The sequence below is a fragment of the Ostrea edulis genome, chromosome 9 (genome assembly GCF_947568905.1).
Source record: "Ostrea edulis chromosome 9, xbOstEdul1.1, whole genome shotgun sequence".
NCBI lineage: Eukaryota > Metazoa > Mollusca > Bivalvia > Ostreida > Ostreidae > Ostrea > Ostrea edulis.
Genome location: NC_079172.1, coordinates 28,863,450 through 28,887,142, shown reverse-complemented (window position 1 = coordinate 28,887,142; position 23,693 = coordinate 28,863,450). Strand labels below are relative to the sequence as shown.

The window sequence follows — 23,693 nt, the reverse complement described above, 5'->3', positions numbered from 1 at the left end:
AAAGTTCAGGGTAAATATTAAGGTTTTGTATTAAGAATGTTAAGTCATATAACATTTATATACAGAAAAGGTTATGTATATATATTCGTGGAATGTCAAGTCTTATCATATTTATTTATTTATTTATTCAATTATATATATATATATATATATATATATATATATATATATATAACACGACCAATTGATTATTCTCTCTCTCTCTCTCTCTCTCTCTCTCTCTCTCTCTCAGTGACAACATTCCAGACGAGGATCACATGTTAATAACACCAAACTTCACGCTAGCCTTACAGAAGTATATATCCCGATTTTCCATTAGCGTCCTTAGTAACCAGTAGCAGTTTTCGCCCAATAGTTTTTAAATGTCACATTTACCTGTACATCTATGGATTAAAAATATTAAAAGAGAATTTCTGCTCGTCTAAATATCATTGAAACGGCATAATTCTTCACTTAAAAGCGGGTAAATTATTCATTTTAGGTCTGTTTTCTCGGTAAGTCCGTGTCAACAGTTTTTCATTCGCCATGCAGGGGATACCCAAAGTTTATATGAAGGGGCTTTGTAGATTAATCCCGGAGAGTGAGGAATGCCGGGGAGACAGGAGATCTTATTTTACGCGTGCCATTGTGTGTAACAGAACACGAACAGATTCATGACTTGTTAGAAAGACGCTGGATGAATTCCGAGATAGTGTCTTATACTGACGAAGGATTGGAGCAATTAAACACCTTAACTTTAAAGGACATATCGCATGTTTTCAAAGTACACAAAATTATATGCAATTTGTCTTTCTTATGCATATAGTAATTAATGAATAAATGGGCAACTATATGAACATTAGACAGAAAAAGATAGCTCTCAAAGGACCTCGTCTCACGAGCACGAGAATCAGTAGGCCAAAAAATTTCACAAAAAAGTTTATTTTACTTGTAGACTTACAATACAGGTATGTGTTAAAGCTATGTAATGAATAAAGAAAAAAAATGTTCAATAGGGACCTCTCTGTGAGTGATACCCCCTCCTCACACACAAACACTACAACCAGCTCTCAAAATCACCCTTTGATGGTGCACTTGACAGACTACCCTAAGTAAAGATACCCCCGTGTCGTGCTGAAAAATCGATGACGTATCTCTCTCTCTCTCTCTCTCTCTCTCCGCAATTCTCCTATTCTGTTAATTGAATTCTAATGGTTCTTTCACTAAGTATTTTGAGTTCAAGTTAGTTTAAAGAAAACTCTACGATCCAAGGGGGTAATTCAGAAGTAGTGAAAACGAGGAGTTTACTTCGTTCAAAGAACAGACGCTTTGTTACGTAGACACGGGTCATAACAAGGACGTGCATTTTACATAGGAAACCTCAACTTGATATATTTTGTTTTTACCCATCAGGGAAAACCGTACTCTCCAGACGTCTAGTTGTACAACAACTGGAACACCCCCCACCCCCGTAAAAAATCCAGCCCACCCCTCCCGAAATCGTGCAATTAACAGAAACAATTAATAATAGCTTCCGAGTCAAGGTACAATTAGAAGGCACATAAATTGATATAGGGGTTGTTCGTGAGGGTTGGGGGTGCGTGTGTTTCCCTCGGGATTCCTAGATGTACTGGTCTACACTAAAGAAATGGTATGCATTTATTTGACGTGAAAAAAAAATGAATAAAATAGGCGATCGAGGCTATTCTATCGTTAGTTCACTTAGCTGAAAGGTTATGTGAGCTTTTCTTATCATAGTTTGTCCGACGTCCGTTCGTAAACTTTTAACATCTTTGACTTCTTTTCCAGAACAACAGGGTCAATTTTGATAAAAGCATCGTTGGCTAAAGCTTCCTTAATTAGTGGCGATTCAAAATTGTTCAAATTACAACCTAGGGGGTAGGCTGGGACCACACTAGGGGATCAAAGTTGTACATGTGGAAATATAAGAAATATCTTTTAAAATCTTCTTCTCAAGAACAACAGAGCCATGAGATTTCATATTAACACGCAAGCATCCTCAGATAGTGTAGATTCAAATGTGTTCAAATCACGATCCCTGGGAGGTAGGATGCATGGGGGTCACAACAGGGAAAGAAAGTTTTATACAGGAATAAATTGGGGAAAATCTTTTTTTTTTTCGTATGAGCAACAGTCTCATTCGTCATATCAATATGCAGGCATCCACAGGTAGTACCGACTCACGTTTGTTCAAATCGTGGCCCCGGGTAAGGGTGGGTCTTCAGTGGAGGATCAAAGTTTTAACTGGTCATATATTTGGTCATATTAATATGCAAGCATCATCAGGTAGTACAAATTCCGGTTTATTCAAATTGTGACTTTGAAGGGTAGGGTGGGACAACAATAGGGGATCAAATTCGTGAGGATTTGTAAAAAGAGATCTCGTGATCACCTGGTTTATGATTAGTCATATTGATATACAAACTTCATCAGGTACTGCATATTGAAGTTTCTTTAAAAAAGTGACCAATATTTAACATTGGAATATATATTATTGTTGAAAATCTTCTTATAACAAACCACTGGCAATGGATAGTCTTATAAATACGCATTCCAATGTAGTGTGGATTCATATTTGACTATGGTTGGGCTTCAACCGGGATTTTAAGTTTTACATCAGAATATTTACATGCACTGAATCTTTTCTCTTATATTTCTTTTGAAATTCACATTGCATTCATCATACAATAAATACATGTTTGTTGCAAACTAGTTCGATTTTTCTAGTACCACCTATCTGCAAAATCATTACCAAATATGGAATGTCATCAAGGTCAACGAGTGCATTGGCTGTTCCATTTAACGTAACAAATTGGTCTACCATATGATAATTTAGGTCTTGATTTTAGTTGATATTTTTAAATAATACATGTATATAAAAATATAAATATAAACAATAAATTATCTTTCTTTGTTGTTTCATCGGGTGATGAAGGTAGCAATCATTGCAGGAAAAAATTGCATAACCCGCTTATGCTTCTCCAATCTTTTAAGAGTCGCAGAGTCACACTAAATCATGTCAATAAGAATAGTAGGGTCACACTAAATCATGTCAATAAGAATAGCAGGGTCACACTAAATCATGTCAACAAAAATAGCAGGGTCACACTAAATCATGTCATTAAGAATAGCAGGGTCACACTAAATCATGTCAATAAGAATAGCAGGGTCACACTAAATCATGTCAATAAGAATAGCAGGGTCACACTAAATCATGTCAATAAGAATAGCAGGGTCACACTAAATCATGTCAATAAGAATAGCAGGGTCACACTAAATCATGTCAATAAGAATAGCAGGGTCACACTAAATCATGTCAATAAGAATAGCAGGGTCACACTAAATCATGTCAATAAGAATAGTAGGGTCACACTAAATCATGTCAATAAGAATAGTAGGGTCACACTAAATCATGTCAATAAGAATAGCAGGGTCACACTAAATCATGTCAATAAGAATAGAAGAGTCACATTAATGATGTCAACAAGAATACACTAAATCGTGTCAATATGCAAATGTTCCCAAAATGTTTGAATTCAAGTTTTACTAATGGACCCCTATGTTAAATTGAGGTAAAATTGGGGATCAGAATTTGCATAATACATGTACATGATATTCAAGAAGATAGAAGGGGGAAGGGGTGTCTTGAAAATCTGTTTTTTAAAACTTCTCCAAAACAGCAAAGTCATGTTGGTCATATCGATATTGCAGCATCTCCATGTTGTGTGGATTCAAGTTTAGTAAACTCATTACCCCATAGGTCTAGATTGGGGTCATGATTTGGGGTCAAAATTTATCATGGGATTAAAGAACGATAAAGTCTTCTAAAGAACAGCAGGCCCAGGGTGACTCAGGTGAGCGTTGTGGCCCATGGGCCTCTTATTTCAATGTATGGTTACTAATTTGTATGATGCTTTGCTAAACAATCTTCCCATCCAAAAATTTGTTCTCTCAGTTTTAAACTTTTTGGGGAAAATATGAGTAGGCGATACAACACCTCATGTCCCCATTACTACTAAATTTCCACCCCCCCCCCTTTTTTTTTATAAAGATGATATTATCTATATATTTCAAAATACACACAAGGCAATTTTGTGAACAAGAATAATATGCTTTAAACGATGATATCTAATGGGAATGTTGAGTAGTGATCTTGGGCTCGGAGTCGCTCTATATAATACGCGTATGTATTGCTATTTCAGTACGATTTCAAAAGGAAGTGGGGGTATTGAGGGGGTGTACCATTTCAATTACCGACAACTCTCTTTAAATAAAACATCATATAGTAATTATCAGTGTTGTACATCCCCCCTTCTTACGAAATAAAGTAAACTTTAAAAGTAATATAGGGACAAACGCGTGTATTGATTGGCGCGAGCTGAGTGCATGGTGACTTCTAAGGCCCTGACGAAATAAATTTATTCGATGTAGACACTTGAGTAGGGCACGGGATTTGGGAATGCAATTGAACAAGCTGAAAGAGTTTGACTTCTTGTATGAAATTCTTAAATCAATCATATACTATTTACATCGGGGGGAGGGGGGTGGTATGCAATAACAAGTTGGCCTTCAATTTTGTAAAATTATTAAATCACAGGTAATTTGATGAAGACAGTGCAGTACATTCAAGCCATTTATCATTTTCAAGAGAACATTGCCAGTGGTAAAATACACATCAAATTCATATCAAACACAAATGCGCTGTATTTGAATTCATCGGTGAAAAATTGGTCCAATGGTTCTGAAGATGTTGAATAGATAACAGAAAGGCGTACTTATGCAAAGAGAGCTTATCAGGTATCGGCGAAGGCGAGCTAAAAAGCGGACATTCAGAGAGTTAACATAGATTGGATGGATGTTCATTCACCAAAAAAAAAAAAAAAAAAAAAAAAAAAAAAAAAAAAAAAATAATAATAAAAAAATAAAATAAAATACCTTACAAGAATTAATATTACATTGTCAAATTATTTATTCGGCGACAATCTATTGGACCTTCGCTCTGTTGGTATTTTTCAAACAGAATATATGTTTAATTTATCAAATCTAGAAGATAAAAACGATTCATGTCGAACAAAACAGCACCAGAGATCACAATGCGCTGACTACGGGGCCTTTAAACTTTCCTTAACAGATAAACAGGACTAACTGTATTTGAATTTTCAATAATATTCCCTGCTGATATAACTTTTCATTAAAATTCTGACAATGAATAGCAAAACCCCCGAATCACCCCGCCTCTAAACAGTAAATTTTCAAATCATAAGACCTAAACATTATTATGGGAATTAAAAGTAAACTTCCAAACAACCCCCGTGGATAAAAATAGTATTAACTTTATGAGTGGGTGTCACCTTTCTGTGTACAAAGAAAAGTTATTGGAATTCATCTAAAGTTTCATGGCTAAAATAGTAATCTAAATGTCATCAGGTTACCCTTTCTTACTGGAATTGAACCGTACACTACTGAATTCAAAATGGCATGCAAGATATTATGTGGATACTATTTCTTGCCATATAATCAAACATTTTTATAATGTCAGTAAAATATTTAGGATCGACTGCGAAAATGGAGGTATTGGTCGCACATATACATGTATTATATTTTGTTCATATGTAATATGATTTATTGACCACAAGGGGCAGTAGAATACAAAGAACACATATGATTAGAGATATACAAAAGACATATATGTAAAACAAAGTTTTGTTCACTCAGTACATTTTATATTGATTGTGAGTATAGGGAGAAGAGAACAATATAAAGGAGACTAGGATATATAATATGACTAAATGTAGTGCAATACTTGCACCATTGGCATTTGCTATGGTATATACATATGTAATAAAGTTGATCACAAAACTGCAAAGGGCACCATGCAAGGGATAGACATGACAATGTGACCTTGACCTTTGGATCACAAATATGAATGAGATGGAGACTCGTCAGATATGTCAAGAAATCAGAGCAGTTTCCCCGGGTGGAAATTTTGAACCAGGTTACAATAGGGACAATATTTCTGTCCTATTTAGTATATGAAACTTATGATGTCTTATAGTGCTAAAAAGCTAGTAAATATCGACCACCTTTACTTTTAGGAAGGGTTACTAGTTTTACAAAGGTAATAAAATCTTACTTCATTGATGATTTTTTCTCTCTCAAAGTCAAGGTTACAGGGGTTACAGGCCTTTTTCACAACAAATGTAACCCTCGTAATCGTAACCCTTGTAACCACGACTTTGAAGAGAAGTAGGTTTTGAAACACGGGTCTGTAAATGTGGAAACAAGGGTTTTGAATAGAATTAGGCCTACTACAGTAACCCTGTTTTCTAGTGTAACCTGGTTACAAAATTACCCTTGTAACCCTGATTCTGAGGAGAAGTAGTAGGCGTATCTGTACTACAGTAACCTTGTATTCTAGTGTAATCTAGTTAAAAAATTGCCAGCCGGTGAAACTATTCTGATTTCTTGCCATATATATATATATATGAGACTCGTCATTTGGATTCTCATTGCTAAAACTCAAGGTCATCTGGAAACCAAGCTGTTATAGACAGACAGACGGACACGCCTAACATCATTATCCCCTGCTTTGTACGACTTGCATCACAAAGCGGATCTGTTAAAGGGACGAATCTACTTCATATGCACCCTTTCTTCACACCAGGACTTTTGAATAGACACTGAGCAGGGCGGGAGCACCTATAATTTTTATAAATTGTGTATCCATGCACCAGACAGCCATTCACTGTCTAAGGTCTGATGAATTTTCTTCAGTATACGGTTTAATTTGACAACACTTGTTGAACTAATCGCGCCCAATAGATAAACAGATAGAGATAGGCAAAAACTCTTATCGACTGCATGTGCTATTGACATTGGAAGTAAATACAATGGGCTCGGTTCAGCGCTACAGGAGCAACAGAGAGACTTCATTTTCACAACTCTAGTTTTCCCCTTAATAGCAGCATATAGAGTAACAGGAATGTGTACATTAGTGAAAAGAAACGCTACTTGTCTAATTCATTACATACGAAAATAGGAAGGTAAATTTAACGCATTAATTAATATATATGAATAGTGGGCACATATATACACAAATGTAAATCTACCTATCATTCACATATTGAGTAAGACCCAAACATCGGATCCCGTGGGGATCCGGCTTACGATGAAGATCCCTCCCTGGTCAAGGTCCGTGGGCGATGAGCATAAAGGCTCAAGTTTTGCAGCCCTTCACCAGCATTGGTGCCGTCAAAGTCGGTTAAAGAGCTCTTAGCTCATGTTTATTGTTTACCTGTATATAGTTCCGACTTTAAATAAAAATTACTTACTTACTTACCATATGAGTGAAATATTGTTGAGAGGGACGTTAAACAATACATACCACCCAAGCACCTGTAGATGAATTCATGTCTCGTGTAGCTATTGACTGCCTGTTTTGTAAAACACATTTTATTTTGCCGTTACAGAAACCCCATATTTATAGCTATCTTTTCTCTAGTACAGAAACATCATCACCACTGCTCTATTACACCCCCCCCCTTCTCTCCTAGAATCACCATTTCTTATTCCGTTGTCATTTTATAAATACGATATGTTGATTAAATATGGGGCCTACGGGCCACATCGCTCACCTGAGTTACTTTGGCCCTACTGTTGTGATTTTATTTTTTTTAAATCACTCTTTATTCCGATGAAAATTTTCGACCCCTTATTATGGCCCAAAAGGATCACAACATACCTGAAAAAGAAGTCTCATAATACAGAGATGCACCAACACCAAGTCACATAATATAGAGATGCACCAACACCAATAAATTATGTTCTTGCTGTTCTGGATAAGTCCAAGGACACAAGACTTAGACCATGGTGTGATAAGAAATCTACTGTGCATATATACAGAATATGAAAGCTGTACCTTAAACAATTTAGATCATATTTTTATTAAAAGTATGTCAAACTTCCATGTCAAGGTCACAAGGTCAAACACCAAAGTATAAAAAGGTTTTGCCATCTATATAAAAGTATGAAATCCTACCTTAAATACCTTCAGAAATTTTTTTAGTAAATGTACAGAGTTGTAAGGCCCTGGAGCTTATGTACAGTTCATTTTGCACACAAGGTCCTGACAGACAGATGGCAGTTAACTATATGTCCCATCTTTGACCGGCATATAAAAAGTAGGTCAAACTCCAAAGTATCATAAGGTCTTGCCATAAAGAATCTATATGTAAGATATAAAAGCCCTACTTAAAATAGTTCAGAATGTTTTCTTAAAAGTAGGTCAAACTCTGTATGTCACTCTTATCACTGGTATCAGTACTTACTAGTCTATTGATACAAATAATTACTTTCCACAGAATACCCAAGTAATCATTTCATATGTAATATCTCCTGATATAAGCACAAGACTTTCCACAGAATGACTATTAATATAAGTAATATCTGCTAATACGAGTGATAACTTCAAATAGAATGTCGTCACTTTACATTACACTATTATCAATAAATTATACATATAGCGATATACTATAGCGTAATTCATTGTTTTCAGATTCTTCAGGATAATATAACTATTACGGACTGTGTAGCAGGGAGACATCACAAATTATCCTGCTTCAGTAGGGTTATCACCTTCGGGTGTCTAATTAGTGATGTCTCCCTGCTAAACAGTCCATAAATGTATATTGTTAACAGTAATTACTTCTCACAAACTGTCATAAGTTTGTATAGTCTGCTTTCTTTTCATAAATAATTACTTTATTTTTGAAAATACAAAGTTTCGGTACAATAATAAATGAAGGTAAGAAAAATTTTCATCATAAAGATACTTTATTAACTTCTATCAAAATGTATCGCATCTCACCAATTTAAAATGGCTACCATTCGTAGTTCTAAGTACGATGGAACAGTGTCCAAAGTCTGAATACATTCGTTTTCTGCATTGGAAAATGGAATATATCACATTACCATCACAAAGTCCCCACACCATTGGTTTAATAACAAATCAATATCAATTTTTACTATCACAAAATTTGAATTCATATTATATGAGTACTACTAAAACATTTATAATAGTACATAATCCTATATATTTTTAACAATGCATATGTATATATATGTGCTCTTCACACTCGAAATAACATTTTGGTCCGCATTCACTCTGGAAACCTACGCGGCATCCTTCAATAGCACCTTCTGAATTCTTATATATATAAACCCACCAAAATTATAATCAACCGAGAAGGCAGGCCATTAAACCTGGTCATAAATTCATTCTAAAATTAATTTTACTGGAGACTGAGCAGATTACGTAATGTAAAACGGTGTTGCAGTATAAAGCTTTCTCTTGTTTTGTTTTCTTAAGAATGAAATACACAGTGTAATCCAAGTAAATTTATTCTATTTGCAATATGGCATGTGCTTTACAGGTCCACACCTGAGTTTTGTGCAATTGTAGTATTGTCAATTTTTTGGAAGCATAATATGATTTCTAAAAGAAAATCTGTAGTCATAGAGCTTGTTATTGAGTTACGGTGAGGTAAACTTAACTTTTTTGTACTTAAATTTACACATGATTTATCCACAATCAAACTTGATTTGTTTGCAGATGTCAACACAACATATGCAACAAAACTCAATCATTATATAGAAAATTTCTGATAAAACAATATAGATGTTTTTAAGAATCGGTGTTATGTTTACAAAAAAAATATCAACCAGATTAATGAATTTAACAATATTTGAATTAGTTCCAAATCTTTCAAGTACTTGTATCATAAATTACAAGGCTGAAATACATTGCCTATGAGTATAATCAATTTAATTTAAACTATATTTTATTCAAAAAGTGAATGGGATTGGGCAGCAGGCATAGCCTATTTAAGCCCTCTCCCTAAATATATAAAATCAATGGGTTTAATCAATGACGATATGTTGGATAAAACAAAAACTGAAATCTTGCAAATTTTTTTTCTTTTTGATTAAAGAATCCTTCTGCCACAAAATGTAGTTCTTTCCAAACCCTTTCTGGAATTGACAGAAGAATTTCCAGTTGGACAGGTTGATGTAGTAAATATATATTTAGATCAACAGAATAAGTATTGAACCATTATCTACAGTACGGTGTAATAGCATCCTGTACAGTTGTGCTCAAAAGCTGAGCAGTTAGCTTTCTTAAAGAAACATATTTGTCATAGAAAACGACATTGTTTTATCTAATGCTCTGTTGTTTTAAAGAAAATACTCATAATTAAAAAATATGATAAAACATATAATATTGGACAGCGTATGTCATTTTTGTGTGCTAATGAATTGTAAAACTTGTCAGTAACTGTAAATGATTTTGTTGGAAGACTGGAAAATTCCCTACATATAAAACGTTAACAGAATAAAGATATCTATATTACATAAAATATAAGTCTAGTATCTTCATGTTTGAACATGCAAACACTTATCATTAATAAATAAATCGCTAATCTTCACATAAAAAAAATAAAGTAGCAAAAATATCAAATACCTGAACAACTTTTGGATCTTTTGCCACCAGTCTACAGATATTGTGTTACAGGTTGACTTCAACAACATTAATAATGAATGTGTTATGTTGTCATGGAGTCTTGCACAACTCTTAATTGATATTGAAAGATCAAATTTAATGTACAATTTGACGTTTGACAAATATAATAGCTTGGCACGAAATGTTATAACTTGCATGCATTCGAATGACTAAAGCACTTCTATGTCATATAATAGTGAAATCTTTAGATTCTGTGGGGGGTATAATTTTTCTAGTCTTTTGAAGGTACCCAACCCATGAATTTGAAACTACAACAAAACACACAATTTATATGACATTTCAGTGTACACCAACAGTATCTATAAAATCATAAGTACATCAACGAAACCGAAAAAAATGACTCACACAAAATTAAGTTCATATTCCCAAATAATCACTGAGCTTTTCTGTAGAAAACCTTAAGTTTAGAATGTATACATTTTAATATAGTGGCTTGGAAAACTTATATCAGAAAAAAAATAAATTCATAAGTATCAGCAGACACCACCATTTCTGTAACAACAACTAAATTTAAAAATATTTTGTGGCAGAACTTTAAAATGAACTATGTATGATAACAGCCATTTTAATTTTAAACCACTGAAAAAATAATTGTTTTTAGTTTTAAAGAAAGGCTCCATCTTTTTCAGTAACTTAACTTTAATATTTACAATCTTTAAAAAACACAGAGAAAGACACAATTTTTTGAAATCTGAATATTAAATTTTTTAAAAAGTAAAATGCAGCTTTGGACAAGCAAAATCTTTTGTATCATGTGTGCAGGAGAGACAAATCCATGATATGTTTTTTTGGTGTCATTATTCTGGTTCTAAGTCATTTTGATTAGATTCATGAGAATAACAACAGGCTTGGTGGTTGTAAAACTTTTACAGTACTTATGCTCAAACTCAGTCATGTATGTTTTGAGTACAACTCTGAGCAAGCTCCAAGCATACTCGAAAGTCTTGAGCAGGGACTCCATTTGAGTATAAGAATAATTTCATAAAAGCTTTATAACCTTGACTTTCGAGTATGAGTACGATTTAGAGCACAGAGTTTGATTTTGAGTATGAAAATGTGCTCAAAAAAGTTTTATAACCTCCAGGCCTGAGTTGCATCAAGATTCTTGCTCAAAATGATTTAATTTTGAAACGAAAGCATGACTGTTGAATTTGGTTATCATACGTGGTCCTTTGGAATACGGTACATGTAGAAATACATATCGTACACACTGAGATGCAATATAGAAAATGGTATTAACAAATATGTAGAGCAGTGGTAAAGCTTGAGATCACACTTAAATCCTGCTGACTAATCAGAAATGCTGTAACAGAGGAGAACGGTGCTAGCCTCCAATCATAAGACCCGTTAAGCAGTGTGAGAAGAGGCTTTGATCTTTCTGAGCATGACATAAGGAATGATAAGTAGAACTGCACCAGATATGTAGCAAACCTTTTCACCACAGCTCCAGTACACTGCAAAAAGATCAAAAGCAAATTCTAACTGGAGTAATTCAAGAATTTTTAAAAATTGTGCACATTCAAATTCTTAATAAAATCCATCGTAAACCTTGAAAATAGATAGGAGAAAGATGTTAAAATACACTTGATAGGAGATACATTTATATTCCTCCTGATTCATACACATTCAGGAGTATCAAGTAAATAAACCATCTGCTGTTTTTAAAAATAGACCAATTATGAGTAGTATGTATATTATTGCTGGAGTTGACTTTTATTACTAACTGCCCTGAGATACCGGAGCATTGGCAGTTGAGGTAAGAATTTATAATGTAAATATCCACAAACAATGTTTCTCAACACATAAAAGATAATCAATATCTAAATATGTGTATGTTGCCATTTCCTTTAAAATGTATAAATATATCTACCTATACTTGATAAAACTGGACCGAAAGCTCTGGCCAAAGCCCCCAGTGATCTAAACACTCCCAGCACCACCCCTTTTTGATCCATGCCTCCAAATCCTGAGATCAGTGTTGTCAGACAAGGAACAACTGTGGCTGAGGCTATCAAAAATGGGAGATCAAAGTTCATTAACAAAAATAGCAATTTATATTTCAAAATTTGACACATTCACAACATTTATATCAGATTTGGGAAAATTAGCTCAAACTGGCAGAAATACGTCTTTTATGAATTTTTTTTTTCATATTTGCAAAGACATGGTTCTTCCATTGACAGTGTTGAATTTTTAATTTACAAAATAATGGAAAATTAAAAGTTACAAACCAAAAGCAAAGAGTGTGAGGCCAATGTACATCATACTAGCACTGTAGGCAAAAGCCATGAACAGGAAGGCTGGTATCAGAAATGTCATTCCCTGGAATTTCAAATAAAACAAGAACTTTATTTTTGAATTACAAATCATGTGGTCAAACGAAGGCAAGGCCAGTGTATAAAGGAAAGAAAACAATCACTTGTATTCAAATTCACATTTGTGGGTCATACTGAGTGACTATACAGGTGATTTGAGACCCCTACCATTGTGGCTATTTTGATTTCTTTTCCAGCCGGTATTCTTCTGACATAACCACCTAAAAAGATTTAAACAGAAAACAACAAATGCCTCCATGAATCCAGACCTTTAATCAAATTCAAAATGTATGGGTAGGAAAATTGGACATTTAATCCTTAATGTTTAACGGTATAGGCTTGAATAGTACAAAAATGGTAAAGACCAAACATTTTAAAAAAAGAAATGGACCTAACACAACGGCAATATAATTGGTTTCCTTTAGAAATAACTTCTTTTAATCAGTTTGAATTTGGGTTTTAATGGGGAGATTTTGAACTTCTGACCCGACACGTGTTTTGATGCTTGAATCCAAGTGTCTTGCAGCAAATTCAAGAGATATCACAGGTATGCAATTAAATTTCACAATTTCATTAAGGTACAACTTTTAATTTATTTTGAAGTGTAAAATTCCACCTTTCACTTACCCTGAACGAGAGCCATTATGGTCCCCAGGAAGAAAAACATCTTTCCTTGCTGCATACTTATAAAAAAAAAAAACAAGAAGTGAAAACATGCTCACAAGAACATGACAGAATTCCACCGTTCTGTAATGACAAAGTCAAACTTTTCAGTTTATAAAGTACGTGCAAGGCACACTGTCACAATTGATACACGGGGCAGAGAACAGAATAAACTGCAAATTTTGAGATAAATTACACAATCTCTCCATGCATGATTTAATTGAATAATGATGATAATGAGGATGATGTGTAATGTGAGGAAATGTTCTTGAAGAAAAAGATGATGAGGCAGGAGAGAGAAGAGTAACTACTGATGATGATGAGGCAGGAGAGAGAAGAGTAACTACTGATGATGATGAAGATGAGGCAGGAGAGAGAAGAGTAACTACTGATGATGATGAAGATGAGGCAGGAGAGAGAAGAGTAACTACTGATGATGATGAAGATGAGACAGGAGAGAGAAGAGTAGCTACTGATGATGATGATGAGGCAGGAGAGAGATGAGTAACTACTGATGATGATGATGATGAGGCAGGAGAGAGAAGAGTAACTACTGATGATGATGAGGAGGATGATGATGATGATGAGGATAATGGCGATGATTGATATGTACCTGTCGTAATTGAGCCTGTTGTGAGTGAGGAAGGTGAGGGTAAACTCGAGTCCTGAGTACAGCAGAAGATACAGAAAATACACAGCACCAATCTTCTGCATAGCAGACAAATCTGTAACCAAGACAATTATTTTACATAACACCAATCTTCTGCATAGCAAACAAATCTGTAACCTAGACAATTATTTTACATAACACCAATCTTCTGCACAGCAGACAAATCTGTAACCTAGACAATTATTTTACCTAACAATCTTCTGCTTAGTACACAAATCTGTAACCCAGACTATTATTGAACTTTCTGAACTCCAACATCAAAGCCATGAAGAGTTTGTCAGAGAAATAATCAATGGAATACCACAAAAAGTGCAGCAATCAAGTGTCAAAATAGAGAAAAGGCTCATTTTCCTACATATTCCTAGATTTTTTTGTTAATCATTACAAGTTTTTGACATTTCATATTATCTAACTTCTGACCATCTTACCTTGAGCAGTTATGTTGGTCACAGGTGAAAATTTAAAGAGAGATACAGGGTTGATGAGGTGAGAAGTGTTTTGCAAACCAGAAGAAATGGACTTTGCCTGCAAATGGACAAATCATAAACATTCTTTAAACACATTTACCTGGCTACATACTCACATTTCATTTCTTGTGTTTGTGATACTCAAAATCTCTGACCCTCGTCAAAACCTATGGTGACATTGACCTTGAACCACAACTTATGACCTTCATTTTAGCTGAAATAGTTGTGACCCTTGACTTTTACATAAACCAAATATGAAGTCTGTCTCATCCAGTTGAAAAGTTATGGCCAAATCAACATTGTAGACTGTTACAGACACATAAACTGATCTAAAACTGGTGGTAAGCCCCACATTTTTTGTACAGTGTGATGTAATGCTATTAACAGTGAGCCTATACCATGTATACTGTGATATAATGCTTTTAACAGTTAGCCTATAAACAGTTAGCCTATACTGTGATATGATGCTATTAACAGTTAGCCTATACTGTGATATAATGCTATTAACAGTGAGCCTATACTGTGATATAATGCTATTAACAGTTAGTCTATACCGTGATACAATGCTATTAACAGTTAGTCTATACTGTGATACAATGCTATTAACAGTTAGTCTATACTGTGATATAATGCTATTAACAGTTAGTCTATACTGTGATATAATGCTATTAACAGTTAGTCTATACTGTGATATAATGCTATTAACAGTGAGCCTATACTGTGATATAATGCTATTAACAGTTAGTCTATACCGTGATACAATGCTATTAACAGTTAGTCTATACTGTGATACAATGCTATTAACAGTTAGTCTATACTGTGATATAATGCTATTAACAGTTAGTCTATACTGTGATATAATGCTATTAACAGTTAGTCTATACTGTGACATGATGCTATTAACAGTTAGCCTATACTGTGATATAATGCTATTAACAGTTAGTCTATACTATGATATAATGCTATTAACAGTTAGCCTATACTGTGATACAATGCTATTAACAGTTAGCCTATACTGTGATATGATGCTATTAACAGTTAGTCTATACTGTGATATAATGCTATTAACAGTGAGCCTATACTGTGATATAATGCTATTAACAGTTAGTCTATACCGTGATACAATGCTATTAACAGTTAGTCTATACTGTGATACAATGCTATTAACAGTTAGTCTATACTGTGATATAATGCTATTAACAGTTAGTCTATACTGTGATATAATGCTATTAACAGTTAGTCTATACTGTGACATGATGCTATTAACAGTGAGCCTATACTGTGATATAATGCTATTAACAGTGAGCCTATACTGTGATATAATGCTATTAACAGTTAGTCTATACCGTGATATAATGCTATTAACAGTTAGTCTATACTGTGATACAATGCTATTAACAGTTAGTCTATACTGTGATATAATGCTATTAACAGTTAGCCTGTACTGTGATATAATGCTATTAACAGTGAGTCTATACTGTGACATGATGCTATTAACAGTTAGTCTATACTGTGACACGATGCTATTAACAGTTAGTCTATACTGTGATACAATGCTATTAACAGTTAGTCTATACTGTGACACGATGCCATTAACAGTTAGTCTATACTGTGATATAATGCTATTAACAGTGAGCCTATACTGTGATATAATGCTATTAACAGTTAGTCTATACTGTGATATAATGCTATTAACAGTTAGTCTATACTGTGATACAATGCTATTAACAGTTAGCCTATACTGTGATATAATGCTATTAACAGTTAGTCTATACTGTGATATAATGCTATTAACAGTTAGCCTATACTGTGATACAATGCTATTAACAGTTAGCCTATACTGTGATACAATGCTATTAACAGTGAGCCTATACTGTGATATAATGCTATTAACAGTTAGCCTATACTGTGATATAATGCTATTAACAGTTAGTCTATACTATGATATAATGCTATTAACAGTTAGTCTATACTGTGATATAATGCTATTAACAGTTAGCCTATACTGTGATACAATGCTATTAACAGTGAGCCTATACTGTGATATAATGCTATTAACAGTTAGCCTATACTGTGATATAATGCTATTAACAGTTAGTCTATACTATGATATAATGCTATTAACAGTTAGTCTATACTATGATATAATGCTATTAACAGTGAGCCTGTACTGTGATATGATGCTATTAACAGTTAGCCTATACTGTGACACAATGCTATTAACAGTGAGTCTATACTGTGATATAATGCTATTAACAGTTAGTCTATACCGTGATACAATGCTATTAACAGTCCAATATGTCAGACCATAACCATATACACACAACATTGGATCTTGACTGGTTTTAAATGTGTTTTACTTTATGAAAACACCTAGATCCCCTCCTGTATTTCTCTAGCCCATACCTGCATGTACATACATCTGAACACATTTAGTAGTAATCACCTTAACTAAGGCATATATCAAAGGTCTTGTAGTGTTCTTGAACTTCATTGGTTGTGTTTTGTGAAGTTGCTTTTGGTTGGTTTTAATGTTGTGGTCATTGAGTTTTTACCACAAAATCAAACACTCTTTGACTTGCTTTTTGAGAGGAGAGACTATTTTTGCAGACTTTTTGCTTTTTGAGAGGAGAGACTATTTTTGCAGACTTTAATGTCTTGCTTTTTGAGAGGAGAGACTATTTTTGCAGACTTTGTCTTGCTTTTTGAGAGGAGAGACTATTTTTGCAGACTTTGTCTTGCTTTTTGAGAGGAGAGACTATTTTTGCAGACTTTGTCTTGCTTTTTGAGAGGAGAGACTATTTTTGCAGACTTTTTGCTTTTTGAGAGGAGAGACTATTTTTGCAGACTTTGACTAAGACCTTCCACAAGAAAGATTTGTACATTATTTTCTGGTAAGCAATTCATTACTAATTATCCCTATTGGTAAATGTCAATTAATACATGTATGTCCAGTCTATACATATTTGCAAATTTAATGAGATTACTTTTGCACTTAAAAAAATTAAATGAGAGAAAGGCTTGATACAGAAAGAAAGATTTGTTTTGAGCTTATTTATTTTAGAGATCAATAGAATAGTTATCCAGAGTAAATTGGTGAATCTATTAAGTTGCACTTTGTTTAATAGCCAGAATATTTGATCAATTTGTTCAGAATAAGTTTGACTTTTTTAGACAAACTATTGGATATAAATTATGAATGTGGAAGACTCTTCCCATAGAATGGTAAATATATGATTTAAGTTTTAATGATAATGTAGTTTTTATGACTATCCATGGCTAACTTTAAGAGTTGACTCCCTTGATTGTGATTTTGAGATAAGTAATACATTATCTTGATGGAAATTACATTAATAAATCATATAAGTAATAATATTGTCAATTACTAATTACTTCACTCTCTGATATCATATTGTTAATTTGAGTGTATTTCAGGGCTGTACAATGTACTTGTTGCCATATTCCTCATTGTACTATTAAATTCCCGGAACTCATACAAAAGTCATTTACCTAAAAGTAAAAATCTGATACAAATGGTACAAGGTTCCAGCAGGATTAAAAATCACCACAGCAAGAAAATTACTGCTTCTGACTATCAATGCATATACTTTTGAATACTGGAATCAGGAGCAGATCATTCTAATTGGAAAATAAAGGTTTTCAGTGTATCAAGTACTGTTAAGATATTAAATGATCAAGAATAAAAATGCATTACCCTTCGATGTTGTGGGAGTGTTTCTTTGAAAAACATGACAACAAAAATCACATCTATCACAGCTAAGGCAAGTGCAAAAAGGGCAGGGGCAGTGTAGAAAACTCCCTGCTGTTCTCGAGCAAACCTGGAGAAAACGGCCCCAATTATTGGTCCGAACACAAATCCTACTGAGAAAGCCACACCAACAAAGGCCTAAAAAAAGAAATACATAGGCAGTTATGAGTGGTATTAGTCTAATCAAAAACATTTTAAATGTCAAAACTTGAATTTGGTTTCATGAGTTCTTGGAATCCCATGATTCAATCTGTGTAGGATTCGTAAGCACATATATGTTATGTCCCTGAATTAATTATTATCGGGTCAAGAGCACTAAAATTGAATACTACTAACAATTTATTCCATACCAGAGGTAATAGTTATCTTTCCTGGAATTATAAAGTCGCTAAAATTAGCTCTTGCTAAACACATATACCAATTTTTATGGGAAAATCGCTAAATTTGTGTCTCGCGAAAAAATCCACATACTTGGTATTTTGAAAGGTTGCATATTGGGCATGTATACAGTGGAAGTTTGATATCTTACCATGCCTTTCCCTCTTTTGTCTGGGGGAAATATGTCAGCAATGACAGCAGTAGAAATACTGACATTCCCCTTACTGAGGCCCCCGATGATGCGGGCAATGACGAACAGGGTGAAGTTGTGTGAGACTGCCCACAGGGCATAAGATACCGCCACACCTATCTGTAAAATAAAATAGCATCTTATCGATATCGCCATAATCGTCTGTAAAATAAAACAGTGTCTTATCAACAGTGCTTCTCCTATCTGTATAATAACATATCATCTTGTAAACTCAGAACCATTTCCAAAATTGTTGTTCAAATTCACCCGGTGAAAAAAAAATCTCTATTTGCTTTGCAAACTTTTTTGTGCATGAAAGTTTTGCAAAATTACTTGTATGAATTCTCTAACAAACTCACCCAGCTTTATGTAAAGTGACTACAGCTGGGTCATTATATTGTTTATTAAATGATGTTACCATGGAAACAACAAGAATAGGTTTCCTGCCATAGACATCTGATGCTGCTCCCATAACTGGTGAAGCTAAAAACTGCAGCATGGAGAAAAGGGAACCAATCACACCTAGAAACACAGAAGTATATAAAACCATTTTAAAAATTACACAGATTTCCCCGATGTCATTATGTCTTCCTTCTTCCAGGGAAAGACATTATACATATATTACATGACTTCGAAGGCGTCCTATCAGAATATTTACCCCGAGATGACAGGAGAGCTCTGGGGTGTTAAGTCGCTCAATGCCGTAGGTGTAAATATTTTAGTATAGTCGCCAGAGAAGTCGTGTAAGATATGTTATATAATGTTTTTAAAGAACAAAACCAAAGAGTTTAATGCATTAAGACATTGATCATAATACATTATTTGACACATGAAGGAAAAATGCAATTTTTGACCTAAGTTAAAAACTGACATTTGATTTTTGAATTTTGCTTGTCTGTTTACATTTACTTAGCAACCATCATTTTGAATTTCGAACTCGAGCTAATTAATATGTGGAATTAATGTGCGTGAGGGATGATATAGCTGTTTTTTGGAGGAACATTATAACTGTTTCTGGTATGATATGGCAGTTTTCTGAGCATACAGTGACAAATATCTTTGTGTCACATTCTGAAAACTAATACAAAAATATTATATATACTTTTTGTCCATTTGTCTTCTTGTGAATGGTTCTCCTGTACACAAAGTTTATGAAAATATAAATTGGTTGATTGTTGTATGAATGAGAAAAAACTCCTCTAGAAAATAAAATCCCATTTAATGATGTTAAAAAGCATAGTTTTGTATGAAATACAGAGTAGGACTAAAGTTTGTCCCGGCATGTGTTGCATCGTACAGTATGTCAAAGAGATGACTATTTTGTTGACTCACAATGTTTTGCAAATGCCCATAATTTCTACTCACAAAATGAAAAGTCCAACCCATAATTTACATGTGATCTGTTGAATTAACAATAAAAATTCAACATGAACCAATTCAGTTACGATATAACGTCTTCCAAAATTGTCCATAAAAATCAGCTCGCAAAATTGTGCAAGTATCTCAATTTTAAAATTGCAAATGAAAAATCTCTCAACTTGTATTTTGTAAATAACATAATAGTATAATCATGATCAATGTTCGCCCATGATGAAATTGTAGATTGCAACCAAAGTTTACATTCCATTGAAATTCAATTTAGTTTTTATATATATCTTTTTAGATTTTTGAAGTTGATAAAATTGCTGAATAAAAAGTCTGAATGCATTAAATGTTTCCTGTCATAAAGAAAATATTAATCGATATCAGAAGAGCACATCTACAAATAAGATCAATGTGACTACCATACACAAAATTTTAAAAATGCACAAAGCAATCATTTATTCAGTGTTCATTGTGTATATTTATTGATCATGTAATGATGTTAAAGCAGCTATTGTATCATGTCCTAATGTTATATTGACAAAAAATAAATGTACAGTAGTGGCCCATGTTATTAAAAAGCTCACCCGAATCACTCTGCTCTTAGACAGAAATATTCACATTATGTCCATGTCTGGACAAAGAACAAGGAACGAGACCCGGTTTTGTTCCTCAATTTTAAAATTTCAGAAATTTGCTGGTCAAAATTTTTCCTTCATGTACATGGACCTTAAGATTATGCAATGCCATATATACACAGGAATTAATTCATTTCGGCTGGGAATCGTATTAATGGATTCAAATGGTCCGATGCCTTTACAAATAAAAGAAACTGACCTCCAAACAGTACAGAGTTCCACCTGGGTGTGTCGGGGGCCCCTACCAGTTCCCGGAATCCTGTCACCGAGTCTTTTATGGACTTGTACAGAGAATCCTGTTCCACATAAATCAAAGAGAAAAGCAACATGAATGCACTATTACATACGATGGCTACTTCTTCAGTGATATCTTACATTACTGTCAGAGGATGCTACAGAAACATTAAACAGGTAGTGATAACTTGTCCTCAGACATTGTACGTTCTCATGCATCAGGTCTTAACTCAAAGGATAAAAAGTATATAATGTGATAATGTGACCAAGACAATCTTGTGGTACTGGAACTCAAAAGAATTACTGTATTGAGTGAAAAATTGAAATTTTAGTGTAAAATTTATCTCAGATGAGAAAAAAAATCAAAATTCCTGGGGGAGTTGAATTCACGATTTATTGATTGGAAGTCTTATGCTGCCAGTTTACCACATATATACATGTATTTCAGTCTATGACACATGTATGCCAGTCTATGACACATGTATGCCAGTCTATGACACATGTATGTCAGTCTATGACACATGTATGTCAGTCTATGACACGTGTATCTCAGTCTATGACACATGTATGCCAGTCTATGACACATGTATGCCAGTCTATGACACGTGTATCTCAGTCTATGACACATGTATGCCAGTCTATGACACATGTATGCCAGTCTATGACACGTGTATCTCAGTCTATGACACGTGTATCTCAGTCTATGACACATGTATGTCAGTCTATGACACATGTATGTCAGTCTATGACACATGTATGCCAGTCTATGACACGTGTATCTCAGTCTATGACACATGTATGCCAGTCTATGACACATGTATGCCAGTCTATGACACATGTATGCCAGTCTATGACTTATGAACAAAATTTAAACAAAACGTGTTTATGAATCATAATGCCCATGAGCATGACCACATACAGTTAATGGAACAAATTCCACTTCACAAATGACTTGACCTTTATCAGTCACAAACAATGACCTTGATCTTTTAATTGACCTTGTATAAAGTTCCTATCTGGTATATTTTGAAATTTAAGACCAAGGTTAAAGTTGAAGACAAAGAGACAAATAAGACCCTAAAATTTTGATCTTGTGGGCAAAAAAAAAAAAAAAAAAAAGAAGAAAAAAACAGGACAAAAAATATATCACTCTTCTTAACTTATACATTTGTGATGTATATTCATTTTCAAAAATTGTGATGCGCTATTCTTCTATTTTTAGAAATAAAACTCACCAGTTGTGTAAATTACCTACCCTACATTGTGACTGGATTTAAAACCTGACAATTTTGCAATGATAACAAAAATAACCAAAAGTTTACAAAAAAATAAAAATAATTTTTGTTTTATTAATTTCTAAAATTTCCATAAAACTATGACAGGGAGTATCTTACCTCTTCATTGTTGCCATAGTAATCCAGTATGGAGGGTAAAAGGGGCAGAATCAGCGTGAACCCCAGAAGATCGATGACCAGCGACAGAAAAACCACATACAAGGCACGATTAGCTCCCTTGTCGCTGTCTGAGGGGGCGCTTGCACCATTTTGTGACCTGTCTTTTGCCATGGTAACTGCTCACTCTGTACAACAAAACTTCAATGTTGTATTTTTTTTGTTATTTACAAATGAGAAAGTCATTATTATAAAAAAAAAAAAAAAAAAAAAAAAAAAAAATCAATGCATGACATCTCCTAAAAAGAAAAACTTACAACAACAGCAGACAAACAGATCACACCATAAATGAATACATTTAAAATTCTTACAGACAACAGCTTATGTAGACTCCCCTTCTTGCTGACACAACAACTGTCAACTGATGTAAATTGTTAACTTTAATCTGATCAAAATACGTCTTGTTCACAAATCTCCTAAAAGGGAATTTGTTTTACATTTCCTTGAACAAGCAAACTATATGGAAGACTGAAGTTTTATATTGGATCAATGAAAGGTAGTGTGGATTTACCTGACTGATTATATAATGATTGCCCTCAAGCTGATTTATCAAGCATGATTTCACTACATCAAAATGTTAAAAATTATAAACATCATAAAATATGATCAATATCAACATTTTCATACAATACTTACTTACATATGAACACTGCTTTTCTATATTGATTGTTTGCATGTTTTACTCTGTTTATCATATGCTATTATGAAGTTAGGGTGTGAGTTCTTGATATATATTCATAAAAGTTTCATTAATGTCAATTCATTAAGATTTTCATTACATAAAACTTTGAAAGACTTCAAACATTTGAGAGAGAGTTAAAATTTAAATGTTTGATAATTATGTTGTGATAATTTTTTTTTTAAAGATGACGATGAAAAACAGCAGAGGACCTCAGCATATGTTGTGTTTACAGAAATACAACAAGTTTGTGTGCTGTGTGAGGTGTTTGTATGTGGACTACAACATATAAAGGTGT

General features: G+C 33.8%; 1 protein-coding gene across 3 annotated transcripts in view; it reads right to left on the bottom strand.

The window, feature by feature from the left end:
• Positions 1-8,813: 8,813 nt before the first annotated feature.
• The window catches only part of LOC125657481 (major facilitator superfamily domain-containing protein 10-like), a 19,917-nt gene continuing 5,037 nt past the window's right edge, over positions 8,814-23,693 (bottom strand). For 2 of the 3 annotated variants that reach the window (XM_048888052.2, XM_048888053.2), the window contains 12 exons: positions 22,660-22,844; positions 21,231-21,327; positions 19,450-19,553; positions 18,993-19,151; positions 18,410-18,601; positions 14,656-14,752; positions 14,171-14,282; positions 13,522-13,577; positions 13,063-13,115; positions 12,811-12,901; positions 12,450-12,587; positions 8,814-12,033 (listed from right to left, as the gene is read on the bottom strand). In XM_048888052.2, the coding sequence (XP_048744009.1) occupies positions 11,927-12,033; positions 12,450-12,587; positions 12,811-12,901; positions 13,063-13,115; positions 13,522-13,577; positions 14,171-14,282; positions 14,656-14,752; positions 18,410-18,601; positions 18,993-19,151; positions 19,450-19,553; positions 21,231-21,327; positions 22,660-22,830 (1,377 nt within the window). In that variant the 5' untranslated portion in view covers positions 22,831-22,844 and the 3' untranslated portion in view covers positions 8,814-11,926. Of the gene's footprint in view, positions 12,034-12,449; positions 12,588-12,810; positions 12,902-13,062; positions 13,116-13,521; positions 13,578-14,170; positions 14,283-14,655; positions 14,753-18,409; positions 18,602-18,992; positions 19,152-19,449; positions 19,554-21,230; positions 21,328-22,659; positions 22,845-23,027; positions 23,206-23,693 lie in introns of those variants that run through there. The other variant, XM_056150058.1, reaches the window with a different exon arrangement.